We start from the raw sequence: 19,032 nt of genomic DNA, 5'->3' as shown, positions 1-19,032 counted from the left end.
TTTGATATTTGTTCTAATTAAGGTTCAAAATCGAACCCATGTGATTCAAATTAAACATTAATTTCCCACAAAAATTATGGAAGAAGTAAATTAAATCTTTACTTAATTGTAATTTACATTAAAGACATGAAAGAAAATACTATTTTATAGTTCACCAAGAGGTTTTTAATCAAGAAAATGCTGCACAAGCAACTAAAAAAAAATTACTGATAATATATTCCAAAAAACTTAATATCACAAAAGCTTATATTAGATTATATGGAAAGTTCTAGATTCTTATGAAAAGTACCAATATAGTAATTACTATCTGCAAAGCACTAAAACTTAATATTCATTATCTCTTAAACCATAACAGCCTTCATAATAAGATAATACTGTAACTGGATTAAACAAAAATACAATCTTCTATTTGCCAACTACAACCATCTGAGTTTATTTCTGTTTAATGTATGTGATTATAGGACTATTCTGTGTTTCAAATACTTTATTTTTCTTCATAATAACAAATGTTTACTATATGAATGAATCAAACATTATCAGATTTGGAATATTTTGAAAAGTAGGATAAATTCCTTCCATCTTTAAGAGAATTCTAGTGTAGGTATGGCGTTATGAGAAAAAATTAAAATCTCACTAGATGGCAGCAATTACTCCAAAAAGAAAAAGGTACATTCTTACATAATGGAGACAGCCTTAAAATACCCTTCAGAGAAAACATCTTTATTTTCAACTAATCAGTGTGATTTGTTCACCAATAATTATATGTCAAATGTGTGAAAAGAAATTTAGGTACTTTTCTAGCTCTTTCGTATTTCTAAATTAGTTTTCATATATAAAGTCTGTAACTGATTCCATCCATAACTTCATACCGAGTTTCAATTCTTGTCAAGGCCATAACATAACGTACAATAATACTTCAAAACACCTTCGGAGAGGTCAGCATTTGCCATTGTGCCTCCCAGTCCACGTCCTAAACCCAATCTGTGCTGACTGCATCCGTGCAGAAGACACATTGTGCGTCCCTGTCCAGCCGCGGGACGGGCCTTGGCTGCGGGGGTTAGAGCCGCGAGGGGAGGGCACCCGCTCTGGCCCATTGCTCACTGATTGGGGAATTCGAGACACTCATTTCAGATGGAGGCCACATAAATAAATAAATAAATTAATTAATTAATTAAAATAAAAAATAAAATAAAATAAATTAAAATAAAAAAAATAAAAAAATAAAATAAAATAAAATAAAATAAAATAAATAAAATAAATAAAATAAAATAAAATAAAATAAAATAAAATAAAATAAAATAAAATAAAATAAAATAAAATAAAATAAAATAAAATAAATGTAGGCCACACAAAAGTCTAGGGCTTTTCATAGACAGCGAATCCTACATGCTATTTTTCATTAAAAAAAAAATCTAGATAATCCAACGTCAGTCCAGTTTCAGCTTTTTCAGTTTTCTGGGTGCATAGAGCACGAAGTCCCAAGGAGATGTCACCCATCACAGAGAGGAAGAGTCCTGGGGTCTATTGGTAAGTATCACAGACTTCCAAATTCTTTGGAATAGCGTATCTTCTCAAGAATGTTTTATACAAAGACTTCTCCATGGTAAACCGAGGAGAAAGTGTACGCATCCAGGAAACGGCTCTGAAACGGGGCTTCGGCCCCGAAGGTGCGTCTGAAATTAAGGCAGGGAGCGCAGCCATTCTTCAGCTCAGCAGCTGGGTTTGGCCTTAAAATTTCTATCCCTTTCTCCCACGTTCTGAGGACAAAGGACCTGAAGTGGTGTCTGAAGAAATTCATGATTTTAAAAAAAAATCTTTTTTTTTTTTTTTTAATCGCTGTAGCCACCATGGGGCTTAAACTTGTGACTCTGACATCAAGAGTCAGCCAGGCGCCCTGAAGAAATTTGTGATTCTAGAAACTGCTTCCACGCACCCCACACCCAACCCACTGGTCGATAGATCACTAAGTACCTCGATGACCATACTAGATTTTGAAAAGAACACAGACAAGAAAATGACAATACAGAAGCCAGCTTACTATACGGTATAGGATGGAAGGTAAAATTAAAAGATCAGAGACTCAAATAAATAAATAAATAAATAAATAAATAAATAAATAAATAAGATCAGAGACTCAGAAAATCCTTCATATATATAATGTTTTACCGGGAAACCAGATCGGTTCCTCTCTCACTATCAAGCTCCCCGAGTGAAGACACATCTTGATTCTACTCCTCCTTTGAAGGTTCACGCTGCGGGTGCCTAGGTGACCGGGTCCCTGACTCGGCTGGCTCGTCGTGCCCTGGGCTCAGGCCGCGACCTCAGGGTGCTGGGGTGGAGCCTGCTGGGCGCCCTGCTCAGCGGGGTGGGGGGCCGGGGGTCTCCTTCCCCTGCACCCTCCCACTCTCTCCCTCTCCCTCTCTCTCTGCAAGATAAATAAATCCTTTTTTTTTTTTAATAAAATAAAAAATACAAGCTAACACACTGCCACAGACACTTCCCTGGCTTCCCAAACTAGTAGGAAATCTTTTGTCCTTTGAAATGCCATTACTGCTTCGTGCCTTTGGAACATGGCGGTTTGTCCTCGTCCTCTGCCATGGCCATTTCAGGTCAGCGGGCATCTAATGACGGCAGCTGCATGACCCAGAGCGTAGGGGCCGTTCCTGGTTCGTCCTTTTCCCCAAGCACCTGGCTCAGGACCCTGCGCGGGCGAGGCCCAGGGGCTGTTGCTGTGGTTCCTACGACAGGCCTCATTGGTTTCCTAGAACTTTCATTACAGTTTTGTTGAGAAGAATCGCTAAGCTGCCAGTACGTGCTCATCACCTCCGAGGAAGGACAATATTCCCAGTACCAGGAGGTCGCACCAGGTCGCCACTTCACGCCGCGGAGACTCGCTGGACATTTGGTTCTTCGCGAAACTGTGAGGATCTGCGAGGAGCCCCGGCTCGGGCTGGGCCGGATGGGGGCCGGATGGGGGCCAGATGGGGGCTGGATGGCTGGGCCGGATGGAGGCCGGATGGGGGTAGATGGGGGCTGGATGGGGGCCGGATGGCTGGGCCGGATGGGGGCTGGATGGGGGCCGGATGGGGGCCGGATGGCTGGGCCGGATGGGGGCTGGATGGAAGCCAGATGGGGGCCAGATGGGGGCTGGATGGGGGCCGGATGGGGGCCAGATAAGGGCTGGATGGCTGGGCTGGATGGAGGCCGGATGGGGGCCGGATGGGGGCCTGATGGGGGCCGGATGGCACGGGGCCCTGACGGGCAGCCCAGTGACCCTCCCCTCACCGAGCCCCACCGTGACAACCCAGAGGGCCCCCAAACCTCCCTCAAAGCATCCTGCCTGCACCGGGACGTGGACCAGCCTGGGACGGGGGAGGCACCTGCCGTCACCTGGCCCTGCTGCCCACCACGTGCCCCTCACTGGAGGCCTCGGGCTGTAGGAGGCCATGGTGCCCAAGCAGGGTCTCTGCCCCCCCATCCCCCATCTAGGCCCCGCAGCCTCATGCTGCCTCCCTGAGTGGTAAGGGGACCGACTGGCTCTGGCCTCCCTGCTGACCAGAGTTGGCCACTTCCTAGGGCTCCCGCCTCCTCGCTGGGGCATCACTGCGGCCTCCACTGTGGCCTCCCGCTCCGTTAGGAGAACAAAGGAAGCCACATCCGTGGGGGTGCAGCCTGGGGAGCAGAGGCCCAGCTCCAAGGACACAGATGGATCCAAACCCGCTGATGACGGTGGCTCAACCTTTTCTGGTTTAAAAAGGTCTCCGGGGTACAAGCCTCCTTCCAGGAGGGAGCCCCCTCCCCTCCCCTTCCCGGGGCCCACGTTCTCCTAGGAGGACTGAGTAGGCCCTCTGGTCGGCCTGCCCATCCTCAGGGTCCCACTTCGGGGACACAGCCAGGCCACGTCCCGGGTACCCCGGTGGCGCCCCGCACACCCTTGCTCCTCTGGCCTTGGGAGCCGCACGTGCTGCCGAAGCAGAGGCCCTGCCAGCAAGCCCCGGGCTTCCTTCCCGCCCGCCCGCCCGGCCTCCGAGGCCACCCGGCAGGACACAGGCCCTGCAGCACTGTGTCTGGGTCCTGGTGGGCCCGGGGACGAGGGTGCCCACCGAGGCACCTGCTGGGCTCGCCCATCTCCGTGACCCGGGTCTCCCAGCCTTGCTGAGCCAGGGCTCCCCCAGAGTGTCCCTGCCGCCCGTGGCGGCTCCAGGTTGGACAGGACCGTGGGTCCCGACGGGCGGCCGCCCCCAGCCAAGCCGTGTCCTTCATTCCCTTGGGAAGCGACAGGCGACGGAGAAAACGGGAGCGACTGCAAGGCGGTAGGACTGCTTCTCCAGAGAGCTAGAACCCAGAACCCAGGCTGAACCAGAACCACACGGAGGGTTACCAGGAAGGAGCCATGACATGCGCCCGCAAGCATCCCCAGGGGAGGGGAAGGCCGAGGCCCCCCACCGCAGGCTGGCGGCAGCGGCATGCACTAGAACTATTACGGTCCCCGTTTCTTCAAAAAGCGCATGATTCGCCCTGAACCAGGCAGCCATTCAGAGGTGGTTGGGCCGTGGCTCCCGACCTTTACCAAGAATCCGAACCTGCGTGGTCAGCCCCAGAGGGCGTCCACGATCAACGCGGGCAGCAACCACAGACCCAGGGCCACTATTTGACGACAGTAACAGAGTTTAAAAGCCTAGATTAGAAGGAATATTTGCATTGCTAATTCCGCACATTGACTATTAACTGAAATAAATTATAACAAAGGATGTTTCCTCAGAATTTCAGCGCCTCTTTGGGTTCTGCTATGTTCACTCATACCAAAGTAATAATCTGGAAAATGATATTCGAGGAAGACGTAGTACTCACAGGTTGACTTCATCTTCGTTTAATAGCTGCATCACCAGCAGGGTTATGTGAAAGGAGCCGTCACTGGTCATGGCTTTGGCTAGTCGCTCATCTTGCTGGAGTATTGCATTTTGCAGGATCTTAATTCCTCTCGTAATCTAATCGCACACACACATATATACACAGAACAGAGGTTAGGTAAGCAAGATTTCCTAAGACGACATGTCAGTCAAGAAGAAAAATAAGCAACGACCAAAATTAGAACGATGTCAAGATTCCTCAACTCAACAATGCTTAATTACCTATTTGTTCTCAAATACCCTGGATAAAATGAATTTTGGAAGCTTAATAGGATATATAAGTCTTGAAGAATCGTGCAATCCGTGTCCATCTTAAAAACATCAAACCTACGGGCGCCTGGGAGGCTCAGGCGGTCAAACACCTGATGCTTGATTTCAGCTCAGGTCCGGATCTCAGAGTCATGAGGTCGAGCCCCATCTGGGGCTCCGTGCTGAGCAGGGCGTCTGCTTGAGATTCTCCCCTCTCCCTTTGCCCCTCCCATTCTCTCTCTCTCTCACACACAAATAAATAAATAAATCTTTAAAAAAAAATCAAGCCTAATACCCTTATTTTACAAACTGAGTCACTGGGTTGAACCCCCTGGTTGACAATCTCTCAGTGACCATGCAGCTTTTCAAAAAATGGTCCTTAGAATATGCAGTATGACTCATGATAATCATGATCTTTCCTAAAATAAAATAAAAAAAAGTTTTATTCTTGCCACAGAAAGGTCAAGCCAGCAGACAACATTCCATTCCTGTTGGAAGTATTATTTATTTGTCCCCAAGTGAATGTGTCTGAGAACCCATTCTTCACGGCCTTTAAGATTTTTTAGGACAGCAATAATCTCAACAGGAGTGACTATTGTCACTTGCCCAGATGTATGAGGAGGGGCACAGCCGGGCAAGGAGAGTCGCTGAGGAGCTCACAGCTGATGGCAAAGCGAGCCACCCTCGGAGAGGAGAGCGCTCCCAGGAGCCAGGGCGCTCACTCAGTGACCAGAGGGAGGGCAGGGGCCACAACAGGGGCAGGGGCCACTATAACACTGCGAGATCGGACAAAGGGGCTCGGAGCACAATGGACTGTCCTGATGCTGGAGTCGCTACTTTCTCTCAACAACACTCTCAGTACCCACAGGAGGGAACTGGGCAAACCCCGAGATGCCCTCGGGGACCTGGCCTCCTGGGGACCTGGCCTCCTGAAGACCTGGCCTCCCGGGGACCTGGCTGGCCAGGGACCTGGCCCCCTGGGGACCTGGCCTCCCCGGGACCTGGCCTCCCTGGGACCTGGCTGCCCGGGGACCTGGCCTCCTGGGGACCTGGCCTCCTGAAGACTTGGCCTCCCTGGTACCTGGTCTCCTGGGGACCTGGCCTCCCTGGTACCTGGTCTCCTAGGGATCTGACCTCCCTGGCACCTGGTCTCCCGGGGACCTAGCTGCCCGGGGACCTGGCCTCCCAGAGACCTGGCTGCCCGGGGACCTCGCTGCCCAGGGACCTGGCCTCCCGGGCAGCTTCACAGTAAATCTGTGTCCCCACAATCGCCTCGCCGGTCTCTTTCCCTTGCCATCTGGGCGATGGCGACACAGGAAAGGGGGTTTTCTGGGAGGCAGTGATGTAGCAACACCTGACGTGCGATGGCCCAAGGCCAGGGGTCCCTTCGACGAATCCCAGAGCCTGAGAAACCAAGTGCTCCTGACCCGACGGCACATGAGGGTCGCGCAGAGTCCCTCTCCTCTAACTCTGTATCAATAAAATTCGACTGTCAACTCCTCCAGGGCCATGTTTATTTCTCTAACCCACCACCACACCTTGGCTACTCGTAACAGTAAGAGAAACAACATGCAAAAGTACAGCTGAAACCAATACAACACTGTGCGTTCCCTGTGCCGGAATTAAAGTAAAGTTAAGATAAAGAAGAGAACTGGCCTGAGGATACATCAGTAACGGTCAGGTCACATCATGCTGAGATGTGCTTTTGCACCTAAAATTTATTAGACATTTTCCAAATCATTAAATATATCGAATATCTTCATTTTCTTTAATGGCATGGGGTTCCAATTGTATGCCCCATAATTTAATTATCTACTCCCTTACTTACAGAAATAAATTATTTTTTCTCAAAAAAAGTTTAATTAAGAAAACAAAACAAAAAATAATAAAGAACAATAGCACTAACTAACCTATATGGTGTGATCACTAGGTTCTAGGTACCAAAGTGAGCATTTTACACATATTAGTCCACTGAAGCCTCTGAACATCTCTATGTGGTAGGTATTGGTATTAACTCTATGAAAATAAATTGAAAAATAGAAGATAAAAAAAAAACCTGTTTAAAATCATATACCAAAACAAAGAAATTTAAGAATAAATTACAACACACAAGAAAAAATGCAACAGATACAAGGAATTGGCTTGTTTTCTAGATGGGACAAAGGGGGCAGAGATGTGGGTACTGGCTTAAGAATGAAACACTGAGGGGGAAAAAAGGAATTCAAAGATTTTTAGGAAGTCTTACTGGATACTGTGTGATGGAATACATTGGCCCTCTCAAAAAGACCTTTAAAGTAAATTTATATTACTCACAAATTATTTTAAATTTGAATTTTTGAGTTTTTTCCAGGTATAGCGAAATACGGAAATTGGCTTATGGGCCTAACAAAGCAACTTAAGAGGGTCAAGGTTCATATGGAAAGGGCCTCACCCAGTGTCAAGGGCATCAGAGGTGCTCAAAGCTGTTAGACCTCTGGCACTGGCACAAAAATAGACACAGAGATCAATGGGACAACACAGAAAGCCCAAAAAAGAAAAATACACTCATATGCTCAATTAATCTATGATGAAGGAGACAGAAATACAACAGGAAAAAGTCTCTTCAACAAATGGTGTTGAGAAAACCGGAAAGCAACATGTAGAAGAATAAAACTGGACCACTTTCTCAAACCATAGACAAAAAATAAACTCAAAATGGATTAAAAGACCTAAATGTGAGACCTGAAACCATAAATCTCCTAGAGGGAAACAAAGGCTATCATCTCTTTGACATTGGTCTTGGCAACATTTTTCTAGATACAACTCCTAAGGCAAGAAAAACAAAGCAAAAACAAACTATTGGGATCACACCAAAATAAAAAGCTTTTGTACAGCAAAAGAAATCAACAAAGTGAAAGGGCAACCTACAGATTTTTTTTAAAGATTTTATTTACCTTTTTTTTTTTTTTTTAGATTTTATTTATTCATTTATGAGAGACACAGAGAGAGGCAGAGACACAGGCAGAGGGAAAAGCAGGCTCCATGCAGGGAGCCCGACATGGGACTCGATCCCAGGTCTCCAAGATCAGGCCTTGGGTCAAAGGCGCTAAACTCCTGAGCCCCCCGGGCTGCCCTTATTTACTTATTTGAGACAGAGAGTGAACACCAGCGAGGAAGCAAGAGCAAGGGGAGGAGCAGTGAGAAAGGGAGAAGCCGACTGCTCGCTGAGTAGGGAGCCCAATGCTCAACCCCAGGGCCCTGGGATCATGACCTGAGCCGACTAAGCCACCCAGGTGTCCCTGGGGAAGATACTTTCAAATGACATTTGTTTAATAACCAAAGAATATATATAACTCAACACCAAAAAAACAAATAATCTAATTAAAACATGGACAGAGGACCTGAAGAGACATTTCTAAAGAAGACATCCAGATGGTCAACAGACACATGAAAAGATGCTCAACGTCTTCATCATCAGGAAAACACAAATCAAAACCACAGTGAGATATCGCCTTATACCTCTCAGAAGGGCTAGAATCAAAAAGACAAAAAAAGAAAAGAAGAGAAAAGAGAAAAAGAAAAGAAAAAAGAAAAGAGAAAAGAAAAAGAAAAGAAAGAAAAAGAAAAGAGAAAAAAGAAGAAAAAGAAAAAGAAAAGAAAGAAAAGAAAAGAAAAAAGAAAGAAAAGAAAATAACAAGTGTTGACAAGGATGTGAAGAAAAAGGATCCCTCATGCACTGTTGGTGGGAACATAGTTACAACCACTGTGGAAAACAACATGGAGGTTCCTCAATAAATTAAAAATACCATGTGATCCAGTAATTCCACTACTAGGTATTTAACCAAAGAAAATGAAAATAATAATTCAAAAACATACATGCACCTCCATGTTTATTGCAGCATAATTTACAATATCCAAATTGTGGAAGCCACCCTGGTGTCCACTGATAGAGAAGATATTATGTCTATATAATTCCACTATAAATATCTATGTATATTTATATATTGGAATGTTAATCAGGTATCAAAGATCTTGCCATTTGCAAAAACATGGACGGACCTGGAGAGTATTATGCTGAGCCACACAGAGAAAGATAAATATCCTAAGAGTTGACCTCTATATGGAATCTAAAGCACAAAACAAATAAACAAAAACCAGAAACAGACCTACAGAAACAGAATTCACACTCACGGCTCCCAGGGGGTAGGTAGGAGGGTAGGATGGGCAGCGGGTGGGGGGTGGGAGACGCAGGCTCGCGGTGGGCTGAGCAAGTCCGAGGATGAAAGGCACAGCGCGGGCAGCACGGCCGGTGGCACGAGCTGGGGCTGGGGGGTGACCCACGGGGGCTGCACTCGGGGTGAGCACGGCCTAACGTAGATGGCCAAATCCCTAGGCTGTCCACCGGAGACGACTGGACGCTGTGTGCCAACCATACTTCAATTTTAAAACAAAGTCATGCCTCTAAACGATGTAATTACATCTCCAAATCTCAGGGGTACAAGTGGTAACTCTGGTTTGGCTGAACAGGGAGAGTAGCACAGGATGAGAACTCACATACGCAGAGCGATGCTAATTAAGAATGCTGAACTTGGCTCAGAAATTCTGGATTTTAACCCGAGTCTACCATAGGTGTGAGGCCACACAAGTCACCTCGCCTCACGGAGTCTTGGCTTCTTCAGCTGCAAAATAGGAAATGTTGGAATCTGCATGGCCGAACTCACAGAGCTGTGTCACGGGTCCCAGGACATAAGTTCCGTGAAAATGCCCCGTAAGCCCTACACCACTCGCCTGATTCGAGGGGTGGGACTGCCCCAATTATAATCTGTGGCCCTCTGCCCTTGCGGTTCTGCCTCCCGGGGACCGTTCAGCAATGTTTGGAGACGATTATGGCATTGCTAGGGACTTGCTGCTTGTTTTTGTTTGGTTGGTTCATTTAAAGGTTTGTTTTATTTATTTGAGAGAGGGAGAGTGTGTGTGTGAGTGGGGGCAGAGAAGAGCCCCGAGCAGACCCCCCACTGAGCACAGATTCCATCACAGGCTCCAGCCAGAACCCCAAGTCATGACCTGGGCCAAAGACAAGGGTTGGATGCTCAGCCACCTGTGCCCACCAGGCCCCCAGGGGCTTGCTACTTGCACCTAGCAGGTAAGTTGTCTGCATTTTCATACAAACATTCTTCATTCTGGGCTCAAATACTAATTATATATAAATTCAGGATAATACTAAAAAACTGCATTTGTTTGTGTATTCAACATCTTAGTGCAATGCCCAGCATGGTAAAATCGTTCCAGACCATCCAGTAGCTTGTAAATTAAATATGGTAAAATAGTTCCAGACTATTTTAAATAAGTTAAATATTAAAAACCATAAAATACTTTGAAGATTAATTCCCTAATGTCACACAGCACTTATAATACAGGATTAACCTCAACCTACAAAAATTCTAAAGATAATGTAATGAAGTGATTTCTTTCCTTTTTTAAAAAAAAAAGTTTTATTTATGTAAATAATCTCTATATCCAACATGGGGCTCCAACTCACAACCCTGAGATTAAGAGTTGGATGCTCCTCCAACTGAGCCAGCAACGCGCCCCGATCAGGTGATGTATTTCCAGCCACGCTTTGGTGCTCCCTATGATGCTCCAGATTAGTTTACATATTGCTTGATATCATCTTAAGAGCTTTTTAAATGTTTTTTTGTATTCCTAATTACATTCTTAAAACATAAAAGAAAAACGAAAAAAACTTCAGTCTTCTTCTGCAACCCAGTGTATAAAGTACCAAAGTCAGTAAAGGCCAAAGGAAACTAATTGTTGCAGCCACTGTTTCAAAGTCTACAAAGCCCTTAAAGCTTATCCGTCACCACAATCCCTAGCCACTGACAGCACCATACAGGCACATTCAGAAAACCTAATACTAGAGAGTCATATTTAAATAGAATATTGACAGAAACTTTTAAAAATAAGGCATCATTAAAATCCTAAATATTAAAAAAATAATAAAAATAAAAAAATCCTAAATATTTGTGTTTAGGGAATAAGCACACACTTCCACCTGTTAAACCTCACCACTAAGCCATGCCCCACATGCCTAAAAATAATGCAGTTAGAAAATTCACTTTTATATCTTTTAAGCTTTCTAATTGACTCAAAGCGTTCATGGGTGCAAAGGCAAAGCCTTAAAGTTACAGCGCTTCTGCACGAGGAAGACAAGCCACACACCAGCACAGACGAGAATGTCTTTGACCCCCATCTTTTGACATTATTTTCGGAATTTTTTGAAGCTGTTAACTTATATTGTTCCCAAATTTGCTGCCTCATTAAGATTTACTAGAATTTCACTTCAATTTGCTACCGTAACTTTTCTTCAATGCTGAGCACTTTCATTTTTCTTGCTTGTCTACAACCATGAAAAGAACTTGAAAGATTGATGACAGAGCAAAACTGGAGTAAAAGTAAAAAATCAATCTCCAACAGGAGGATTTTCCACATCTACCCAGTGGTTCACATGCACACCATGGTATCAAATACTTTCACAATTATACTTCCCAGGAAAGAACTGAATGCACAAATATGCAATTATTATTGTGTAAGATCAGCAATTTTCACGTTACAAAATGATGAAATATGGGATTAAATGTTGCAAATGCCTTTTAAAACCCCCAAAGAATATTTTTCCATTAGTGTAAAAAATTATCTTGTAAAAAATTAACATTCTCCTGAATTCAATCAGTTTCTAATTGTTCCCTTGCGTTTTTTCAGTGCTGATTTATCTTATAATATTACTACTTATAAGAAAGCACATAAAACCAACAAAAGTAAATCCAACTAGAATTAACAATTAGACAATTTTAGCCATTTAAGAAACATGTAAGATTTATTATATTAAATATTTTTCTTCTTATTTTTAAGCTAATGTATAATTGCAGGTAGTGGAGAAACAGACTCTTTCATATACTTGAAATTAGGATATTTATATGCGGCCATTCTAATTCATTGTCCAGTTCTATTCCTAAAAAAAAAATATGAATTTCCATTAAGGAAGAATTTCAAACATCTAAGAATGGGTTTTAAAATCAAAGACCCATGTAAATCTGAATCCTTTTTTTCTTTAAAACTAGATGCCAAAAAACAACAACAACAAAAAAACTAGATGCCAACAAGTAGAGGCCAAAAGTAGAGCAGCTCATTGTGAATGTGCTCCCTTCCAGAAGCCTGTTTGCAGGTCACTTAATTGGAACTTGGCACACAGTCTCCCATTGAAACACGTTATAAACGCCGCTTCTTTTCCCAGGCCTTCCCACAAAAGCCCATAAGCAGTTTTTAAAGAAAAATAACATTTGATACTTTAAAACAAACAAAAAAGACGTTCATAAAAGATGCAAAATGTACGTCGTGACCCTGTCCCCTCCCGCCTCTGCGCCCGTCGTCGCCCACACAGCACCCTGGAGAGGGAAGCGGCCAAATCCTGGGCCTCCAGGCCCCTGGCCCCTGCGGTTGCCGAGCCACCCCGCCCCATGGCTGCGGGACCTCTAGCGTGACCCTGGAGTTCCTGAACCCTCCGCCACTGCTGGTGTGACTGGGTGTGCCCGAGCACCTGCAGCCCCTGTGGGCACCTGCAGCATCTCTGCTGCTACCAAGCTCTGCTCTGGGTACAGAGGACGAGCCGGAGAGGCTGGGGAGGGTGACAACCGTGCTCAGGTGGCAGGGATGAGAGGTCACGTGGGGGCCAGCGACTGGGCGGGGGTCACCAGCAAAGAGGGCGGGCTGAGATTTTGTCATTAACAAAACCAAGAGGAGAAAACCAAACCAAAACAAAACTCCCGGACAGGAGAGGCCTTCTCTGGGGGCAAAAGGAAGCCGGCAGGTCCGAGGTCACAGGGTCTCAAGCACAAGGAACCGGTGCCAAAGCGGGGAAAGCGGGTCTGTGCAGAGCCTCGGGGGACATGGCAAAGCCTGTCTTAGTCCTGATGCCTGCGGGGAATAGGGAGACACAGAAGCAGGCGGGTGGTGGGCCCAGATGTGGGTTCAGAAAACAATGATCACCTCCATTTTACACCTAAAGAAATGTAAAATGACACAAATCAAGTCACCTGCCCTACCTCCGCAGGAAGTCTGCACCTGGATGTCTTCAAACAAGGCCCATCTTCCCGCTGTCTACACCGCCTCCCAGAGAGGGAGAGGCAGACTCACAGGCTAAGGCAGCCTGCAAGGTGAGACCCAGAGCGCAGGCCATCCTCTCTTCCCCTCCTCCGGGCACTGCTGGGGCCCAAATCCTGAACAAGGTGCACAAGGAAAGAATTCCTGGGCCACGTGCCCTCCACACCTCATGACCCCAGTGATCTTCACCGGAGAGGCAGGAGGCCAGAGCTAGGCGAGGAGGGCCAGGCCAGCCTGGGGGGGTGGGGGGCTGCTCAGATCACCCCGCGGGCCCGGACGGACGTGAGAAGGGGGCAGGCCCCACGGAGGGCCGGGTAAAGCAACTTAGAGAAGTGCTCCCCCAGATTCTACACTGAGGGAAGTAGTAGGACAAGCTCTCCGCAGCAAAGCAAAATACGGAAACTGGGGGCTCTCCCAATCATAGATTGGGGGTCCCTGCGAAGTCACCTTGCCTGTTCCACACTCTGGGTCCTGAGGACTTAGCTTCTGACTTCTCCGTTAAACGGGACCACCTTTGCCCTCCAGCTGTCTTCTGACTTCCGTGTGTACCTACGATCCTAAATTTCAAAGAAAACCTGTCCAAATAACTCACAAGTATTTTATTTTATTTTATTTTATTTTATTTTATTTTATTTTATTTTATTTTATTTATTTTAACGATTTATTTATTTATGAGAGAGAGAGAGAGAGGCAGAGACACAAGCAGAGGGAGAAGCAGGCTCCATGCAGGGAGCCCGACGCGGGACTCGATCCCGGGTCTCCAGGATCGCGCCCTGGGCTAAAGGCAGGCACCAAACCGCTGAGCCACCCAGGGATCCCCCAGGTATTTTAATATAACATATAACATAATAGATCATTGCTGATGACATTAAACTTTGTGTCACCTAAATACTCTGAAGGACTATCATAATGTTAACCCATCATATTTTACAGGTATGGACCAGTAAGATCATAATCTAATTGTTTACTGCATTAAGTTCTAAAACCTCGTATCGTGGGGCAAGGTCGGTTAAGTGCTTTCGGCTCAGATCATGATCTCTGGGATTCCAGGATCGAGCCCCGAATCAGGCTCCCTGGTCAGCGGGGGAGTCTGCTTTGTCCTCACCCTCTGCTCCTCCTCGGGCTCATGCCTGCATTCTCTCTCTCTCTCTCTAATAAATCAATAAAATACTTTTAAAAACTCTCTCTCTTTATCTCTAATAAATAAATAAAATACTTTAAAAAATAAACTATAAAATTTTAAAAATAAATAGAAAATTCTATTTTTTACAAAAATCGCTAAGTAATACAAATTTCTTTTTTTATGTATCTTCTCTCCCCAGCTAAACTGTGATCTCACAGACCAAAAATTGCCTGGAATGCATCAAGAATATTTTTTTTCTTTTGATATTTATTTGATTTCAATTTTCATTTGCTTTGATTTTTTCCAAATTCATTAGCATTCCCCAGAAACATTCTAGTTAAATAAGGGGAGGAGCCACTGCAAAAGGTGCCTTAAAAAGAAACCAGAGGCCCAGAATGGAACCACAGGGGCGAAGGGCCTCGTGTCGGCAAAGCAAGAAGTGACACCTACCCTAACCGCCCCAGGGACTTACCCGTCGCGTGGGGTTTCCTGGTGGGCACGAGTAAGTTTACTAACAGACCTGTCCTTTCTCCTTCGGAGGGTGACCTTGCCTAAAAGGATGGATCCTTTGCCCACAGTTTCCTTCTTTCCTCCCCATCTCTACCTCTAAACCCTGCCCTCTCCTGCAGCCTGACGGAGCCCGTTCCTCTTCGCCAGATGAGAGGCTGCCCCGTTCAGGACTTGCTCACTAAAGCCAACCGGGTCTTCAAATGTACTTGGGGCTTTTGTTGTTTAATACTAGTAAAGGGCATCATGGTCCACAATCAAACGGAAACTCAGATCTGCCTCTCGAACTGCACCAAGATGTGAAAACAGCCAGTCTTCCAAGGCAGCTTCCTTCCCCACCCCCTGCTCCAGCAGCTTTAATTAGATACTGCAGCTCTCCGCCACACACAAGGGGTTCTTAGTTTGGGCCAATTGGCTGGTCCTGTTTATTATTCATACCCCATTAATTTTTCAGATTTTTAATAGACTTCTACCCAAGTTTATCATGCAATATTAAATTGGTACAACAATGAGTAATTTTTTAAGAAACTACTATGTTGCAGTCATCCTCACCATACACAGGACTAAGCAGCAAGAAACCCACTTTACTTTCCAGAAGAGATTTTGGAATCCTCTTTTCCTACCTGGCCACTGCTCCCTGCTTCTGAAGGGTTCCTCCATTACGGCAAATACACACTTACAGAGAACCGACCCTGACATGCCACCTGGCAACACTTTTCAAAAGGCTTTTGCAAAATTAATGTTTAAATAGGATTGCTTAAATACTATTTCCCAAAATTACTGTTTAAATGCATTCTATTGTTTAAACAGGATTATTTCTCATATACCCAGCTAAAATGCCACCAAAGACACTGAAGAGCTGAGAGCAAATGGGCTTATAAGCATTTAGTGTAATTTAAATTTAAAATAAACTTTAGAGTAAAACAGTTAAAAAAAAACCTTTAAAAAAACAAAACAAATGAATAAACAAACAAAAAAGCCAAAACAAACCCATAAATACAAAGAAGTGAGGGTGGCCTGAGGGGAGTGTGGAGGGGGATGGGAAAATGGTGAAGGGGAGGGGGAGGAACAGGCTTCCAGTCAAGGAATGAACAAGTCACGGGGATGAAAGGCACAGCGTAGGGGTCGCAGTTCCCGGTGTGGACAGACGGGGGCTATTCCATCTGTGACGGGGTGCAGCCCACTGTACAGACCGTCACGTCCCCATGCTGCACAGTTGAAACTAAAGTGACATTGTGTGTCAACCATACTCCAATTAAAAAATCAAAGCACCTCTTTGTTGGTGATCGGAATGGATAGGAAATAGTTGGGTTGATAACCTTTTTGCTTTTTTTTCCTCTTCTTTATTTGATCTTTACTGATCCGTTCATTTTCTTTACTTCTCTCCAAATTTATGTGGGGTGCATCAGTGACTAGAGAGAAAAAGTCAAACAATAATATGTCTGATGTATTTAAACAAAGATAATTTAGTCCGAAAAAAAACAAACAAACAAAGGAAACAAGCACTATATAAGTACCAATCACCCATTAGAGTCATTTTCACGTCGAAAGCAGGACCGAGCAAACTCTTCTGTAAAGGACCCCAGAGTAAATATTTAGGGCTTTGCATATCACATGGTCTTGGTCAAAACTATCCAAGTCTGCTGTAGACAAACACAGAGGAGTAGGTGCAGCTGTGTTCCAATAAAACCTCTTTACAAAGCAGAGGGTTGGCCAGATGTGGCCCATGATCTAGAGCTCCACTAACAATCATCCTCTCCCCGGGGCCACAATTCTCATGATACCAGAAAAGATCATTTTTTTCACCCGTCTTGTATATGTCTATTTGTGACTTCCACAACATAACCACTGATAGCAACGCCACTCCAAGTCTGGTCTGTGGTCGGCGTCAAGAGACTGCTTTAGAAACTTCCATAGGAGGAAGCAAAGTAATTTTGTCTATTGAATTTTGGTTTCTATTTTGTGGGGTTTTTTTTTTTTTCATTTTTCTAATAGTTCATTTTTTTACTCTATTTTACAAAAATATCAGTTGGCAACAAATAGGAAATTAAAACAAAACAAAACTGGTCCTTAACCACAAATAGTTGAGAAGCACTTAGGAGCCTACTTGTTAACGTCATCTTCAAAAGACTCATTTACAACACCCAACAATTCTAATTATGAAGCTATGCCCCCAGAAATAATTACCAAATCAGTATGAAATGCTGTTGTCTCCTTTTTTCACAGACTCTATCAGCAACTCCCCTGTGCGTACAAAATCACCACTGACAGTTTTCAGGCTGCGCCTTCCTGGACAATAACTTACTGTTCAGAATGGAGTGCCTTGCGGAGACTTAGTAAAAATTCAAGTATAATTGCATATTCTGAGGTATAACCTTAGAAAAGGGTATAACCTTAGAAAAGAAGAAACCCCCTTATTTACATTCAATCCTAGAGGTCAGTTCCATCTTTGGGATCAACTCTAAGAGACCCTAGTGATCATTACACACAATGCCTTGTGGGAAGTCAGCTCAACCCGCAGCACAAGCCCGTGTGCCTACGCGATCCTGATCTTACCAAACTCCTTATTCTAAATAAATAAATAAATAAAATCTTTTAAAAAATTAGTAAAGTATGTTTACAATTTAAAAACTAAAGGTTTGTAGAAATAGACATGCTGTCTTTCCAGGACTAACATACACTTGTGACATCTAGAAGGTAAGGGGTAAAGTAAGAGCAAGGCAACCCGGGTAATAAGTCTAAGTACAGCACTACGAGTTAGGGCAAAATTATCTGGTGTGTTTGTGCATGGACTTCATTACTATATTTTTCAACAATATACCTGATGATTAATATGGTTAAAATGATGTATCTTCACAGAGAACATGTATTTGAAATATAAATTATTATATGCTTCCTGTTTACAGGTAAGCTTGTCAGAACTTTATAAATCCTATTACTAAGAAAAACTTTGCCACATTCTCATCTGCATCATGAGCATTGATTGAATTGCCTCATATGATGCCATTGGGTTTTATTTCCCACGCAATTCTTTAAATATGGAAAATCAAATCAATATGCTATCGAGCTGCTTGCAATTTTAGACATCTAAGAAACAGTCCTACATTTGATCGTAGTAACAAACTAAATCTACTAATTTTAAACAGAAGCCACAAAATATGCTAATAAAGTACCATATATATTTGAAAGCACCGTCTGCAGACATTTCTAGCCCACCTCCATCTGCTCTTGGTAAACCAGTGCTCTAGAAATGGAAATCTGTTTTAATATAGTCTGGATCAGAGTTTGTGGGATGGAATCCTGGACCCCTACTTACTAGCTGTGAGACTTTACATTAGTCACATGAATTCTCTTTACTTCAGTTTCTACCTGTATAATCTGAGAATAATAATTATAATAAAAATATATACATATTATTAACAATAATAAATAATAATAAACAGCTACCTCACAGGGCCATTTTTGAGTGAGTTCATACATGAAAGCTCTTCGGCTACTTCCTGGTACAAGCTAAACTACTAAATTATGAGATGGCACCCCGAACTACACAGAATTAGGGAGATAGTGTATCTGCTAACATCATTTAGAAGACTCCAAAAAGAAACTAAGATGAAGAATAAACTATCTACTATTTTTCATCATCCAGACCACTTGTACTCTCTGTGATTATGGAAAATGAAGAACAATCTTGAGCAGTTTTCTAAAAATTAAAGATAGCACTGAAAAATATTTCTAAAGCAAAACACCCATTTTTAAAAGTAAAATCACAAACTAATTCTAGGTAAGTTCCCAGCATCCTTCCTTTTATATCCCATTGTCCAAACGAGGACACGAGGCTAACCCCAAGCTTCACTGGAAGCTGGGACAGGGAGCTATCAACCTATGTCTGTGTGGGAAAAGTAGCTACAAAAGGAAAAGGAGAGGCGCGCCCCGGTGGCTCAGTTGGTTGAGCATCTGCCTTTGGCTCACGTCATGATCCCGGGGTCCTGGGATGAGCCCCCACATCATCAGGCTCCCTGCTCAGCGAGGAGTCTGCTGCTCCCCCTGCTTGGACGAGCTCTCTATGTGTCAAATAAACAAGAGGAAAGAAGAAAGAAAGAAAAGAAA

At 44.2% G+C, this 19,032-nt stretch overlaps 1 protein-coding gene across 8 annotated transcripts in view; it reads right to left on the bottom strand.

The window, feature by feature from the left end:
• Positions 1 to 19,032, bottom strand: part of AKAP7 (A-kinase anchoring protein 7) — a 128,094-nt gene that overhangs the window by 91,013 nt on the left and 18,049 nt on the right. For all 8 annotated transcript variants that reach the window (XM_077903069.1, XM_077903080.1, XM_077903094.1 and 5 more), the window contains exons 3-4: positions 16,198 to 16,337; positions 4,852 to 4,988 (exon numbers count right to left, since the gene is read on the bottom strand). In XM_077903069.1, the coding sequence (XP_077759195.1) occupies positions 4,852 to 4,988; positions 16,198 to 16,337 (277 nt within the window). The remainder of the gene's footprint in view (positions 1 to 4,851; positions 4,989 to 16,197; positions 16,338 to 19,032) is intronic.

Source organism: Canis aureus, chromosome 1 (assembly GCF_053574225.1).
Source record: "Canis aureus isolate CA01 chromosome 1, VMU_Caureus_v.1.0, whole genome shotgun sequence".
NCBI classification, from domain to species: Eukaryota; Metazoa; Chordata; class Mammalia; order Carnivora; family Canidae; genus Canis; species Canis aureus.
This window is presented reverse-complemented; position numbering and strand designations above follow the sequence as displayed.